At 36.0% G+C, this 3048-nt stretch overlaps 1 protein-coding gene across 1 annotated transcript in view; it reads right to left on the bottom strand.

The window, feature by feature from the left end:
• LOC107480229 (callose synthase 5) overlaps window positions 1–3048 on the bottom strand; it is a 14260-nt gene that overhangs the window by 6236 nt on the left and 4976 nt on the right. The window contains exons 15-23 of the mRNA XM_052258421.1: window positions 2556–2890; window positions 2001–2053; window positions 1837–1897; window positions 1659–1740; window positions 1498–1547; window positions 1308–1394; window positions 609–731; window positions 238–529; window positions 9–159 (exon numbers count right to left, since the gene is read on the bottom strand). Of these exons, the coding sequence (XP_052114381.1) occupies window positions 9–159; window positions 238–529; window positions 609–731; window positions 1308–1394; window positions 1498–1547; window positions 1659–1740; window positions 1837–1897; window positions 2001–2053; window positions 2556–2890 (1234 nt within the window). The remainder of the gene's footprint in view (window positions 1–8; window positions 160–237; window positions 530–608; window positions 732–1307; window positions 1395–1497; window positions 1548–1658; window positions 1741–1836; window positions 1898–2000; window positions 2054–2555; window positions 2891–3048) is intronic.

The raw sequence follows: 3048 nt of genomic DNA, 5'->3' as shown, positions 1-3048 counted from the left end.
AATGATACCTCTTTTCATTTTCCCCGACAACCAAATCATGAAGAACATGTTTAAGAGATTGATAACATTCGATCACAGCACACTTCATATATTGATCTGCACTTATGCGCTTCCAAAGATCAGAGTCCTTTCCTCGAAATTGAGTGGCCATATCCAGAGCTACAGGAATCTGTAAAGGCTACAGTCAATCACATGAGCTGGTCAAACATAAAAATATTAAAATCCAGTTATACAGACCTTGCTTGCAAGCAAAAACGGTGGCCACTGAATTATTTTCAGACGAGAATCTGAAGAGTAAGGAACCAGCAAAAGGTCCATTTCCCTGGATTATGCAAGCACTTAGTAATAAGTGATGAGCATAGCAAATAAGGATCAAGGAGAAAGTAATAGAAGCCAGGTAAGAGCAACTAAAGACATTTGCTTTGAGTTCTTGCCTATCACTAATGAGATCTTCCTCACGAAAACTGCAAACAATTTCATTCCATAATTGGGCGAATTTGGCAGCTTCACTTCTTCTGCTAGCAGAAATCTATACAAGCATGGAAATTGAAGTGAAGAGAATAAAGAGATTTATTTTTAATGTACTAAGCAATGAAAATGTAGTAGACCTCATCAAATTTCTTTGAGAAAGAGAATTTCTTTCCTTGCTTCTTTTGGGAAGGAACCAAGTATGTGTTGAATGCGCCAGGCAATGACTGGAACCGTGATCTCAGCATGCTCATAGTGTGTATCTGTAAAACCAAATGGATAACAACAGTAACTGACTATCACAGCATTACTGTGAGCTGTTTATTCCATAAAAAGTTTTCCCATCTCAAGTTCACCCTTAAATGAAGAGGAAAGTCCAAGTTTATCAACAAGTTGAAGACTTTGGAATTCATAAAACTGTGGTAAATGATTATCCAGTATCGTATGTCACCAAATTGCTCCTTTAAATTTCTCAAATTGATTACTGTATGTTTGATTGTTAGTATGTGAGTGTGTGTTGCAAAAATGTAGAAAGCCGAAAAGATTATTTATCACAAATCCTGTTCAGAAATAGCAAGCTAAAGAAAGGATAAAATTGATAGTGGCCTCTCCTAGAATTTGGTCCATAACTGAAAATTAAGGTCCAAGTTTCTTTACTAGTTCAGAAGTTCATAAAAACATAAGAAGATGATGATCCAGTACCATGTATCCAAAAGGATTCTAATCATTTTTCATCTTGATTAAATAAGTTCAATTTTTAGTTAGATGCGCAAGTCTACATTAGTTTATCGCAAATACTCCTCAGACATTGCTAGTAATATGATAAAATTGATTATTACCTCTCCTAGACGATCAAAGGCTCCAATAATACCACCGTACAAAGTTGAGAAGACTGCGTACCAAATTTGTGCATCCATGAAATAAACCTGTATTGAAAATTCAAATAACGACATAAAATTTGTGATAACTCATCTGAACAAGTGAAAAGATTAATATATGAACATAAACATGGACATATAGCATTTGCACCATGAGTACAGGAGCCCAGAGTGCAATAACTGCGCTATAGTTATTTCGAGCTGCATAGGCCAGAAAATATTAGATCAATGAAATGAATAGCATGCTACAATACAAGGTAATCGTGAAGGGACAAAAAAAGAAGAAAAGGAGCAGGAGGGGGAGGAAAATACCATCGGGGTAAAACTCGTGCCAACCATAGTCAACATGTTTAATGGCCATTATTAACTTTGTTGGCTCAATCAGAGGTATTATCTGAAGATAGATAAAGCAGTTAAAATCTTAACAAGGCCCAATAACTTCACAAGCTTAGTTTATAAGTAACAAGTACTGCACATGTAGCGTTTTTACTTGGACAAAATAGCTGAACGCAAATTTGGAAGCCAATAGTATGACCCAGAAAATAGTGTACCTGGCATTAAAAAATGGAACATAAATGATGGGACAATTTTCAGACAATAACCAAGCGGACAATCCAATAATTACTTCAGTAAAATAGTTTGCATGAAACTTACTTTAGGAGAGCAAATTGGCTTTCGTGCATTCCTCTTCCAACATATATCCTTGGCTGCAGGGGGAGAAAAACAAATCATTCAGAAAAAGAGAGAGAAAAGAGGGGGGCATTACTTTAACCAGTCTATTATGCCAAATATATGTTTTTTATATGACTAACGGTCACTGGCTCATATAGTATTTGTGTATTCAAAACATATGGGGAAAATAGCGCTACAGATTCATGACAACTACTCCATTTGAAAGAGTCACTGACTCATAGCATTTGCGTGTTCAGGGAAAATTGACAGTATCATGCTACAAGTCAGTATGCATTACTGATAATTACAATGTAGGGTCTAAAAATAACACCCCTACTGGAACAGTCCTTGCCAATACTCACTTAAGAAACCGTTCCCCACATTGATTTCTAGGCTCAGGTTGAAATTTTTCATTACGTTCAAAATAACAAATAACTACATGAGAAGTTTCTTACAAACCGAAAATTTTTTAACATATATCATCTAACAATGAACAGAAATAGTTCAATACGTTAGAGAATAAGACAACATGAGTACCTGAGACCACCACAAGAAGAGTCTAACTATGTGCCAGTCTGAGTTTTCAATCCAACGCCTGAGCATTGGGAAAAGAAAGAGTATAGCTGCTAGTAAATTTGGAAGCATATACGATGCAACTGCAAAGATATACAACGGTGGATTGCCCTCTATTTGATCAAGAAAGGAAAGCAGCTGCTTGAGAGCTTGAGGGGCACCCTTGATGGCATGCACATAGAAGACCGAAAGAATGATAGCCCAACAAAGACTGACAATGACTTTAAGAATATTTCTTAGCACATCAGTGAATTTCCACCGATGATAGCCTGGAAAGTTCAGGAGCAGGTCTAGGATACCTAAATCAAAATAATGAATGAAGACAAGAAATAGTAAGTTTCTATGACAATACGGAAGAAGAAAAATAGGACAGTAAAAAATTAAGAAAAGGGAAATGTAAAAATGAAAAATCTGGCTGCTTCAACCACATAATGATTAGTGAAAAGGTTTATCTCCT

Source organism: Arachis duranensis, chromosome 3 (assembly GCF_000817695.3).
Source record: "Arachis duranensis cultivar V14167 chromosome 3, aradu.V14167.gnm2.J7QH, whole genome shotgun sequence".
NCBI classification, from domain to species: Eukaryota; Viridiplantae; Streptophyta; class Magnoliopsida; order Fabales; family Fabaceae; genus Arachis; species Arachis duranensis.
Note: the sequence above shows the minus strand (reverse complement) of the source record. Positions and strands in the feature narration are given on the sequence as shown.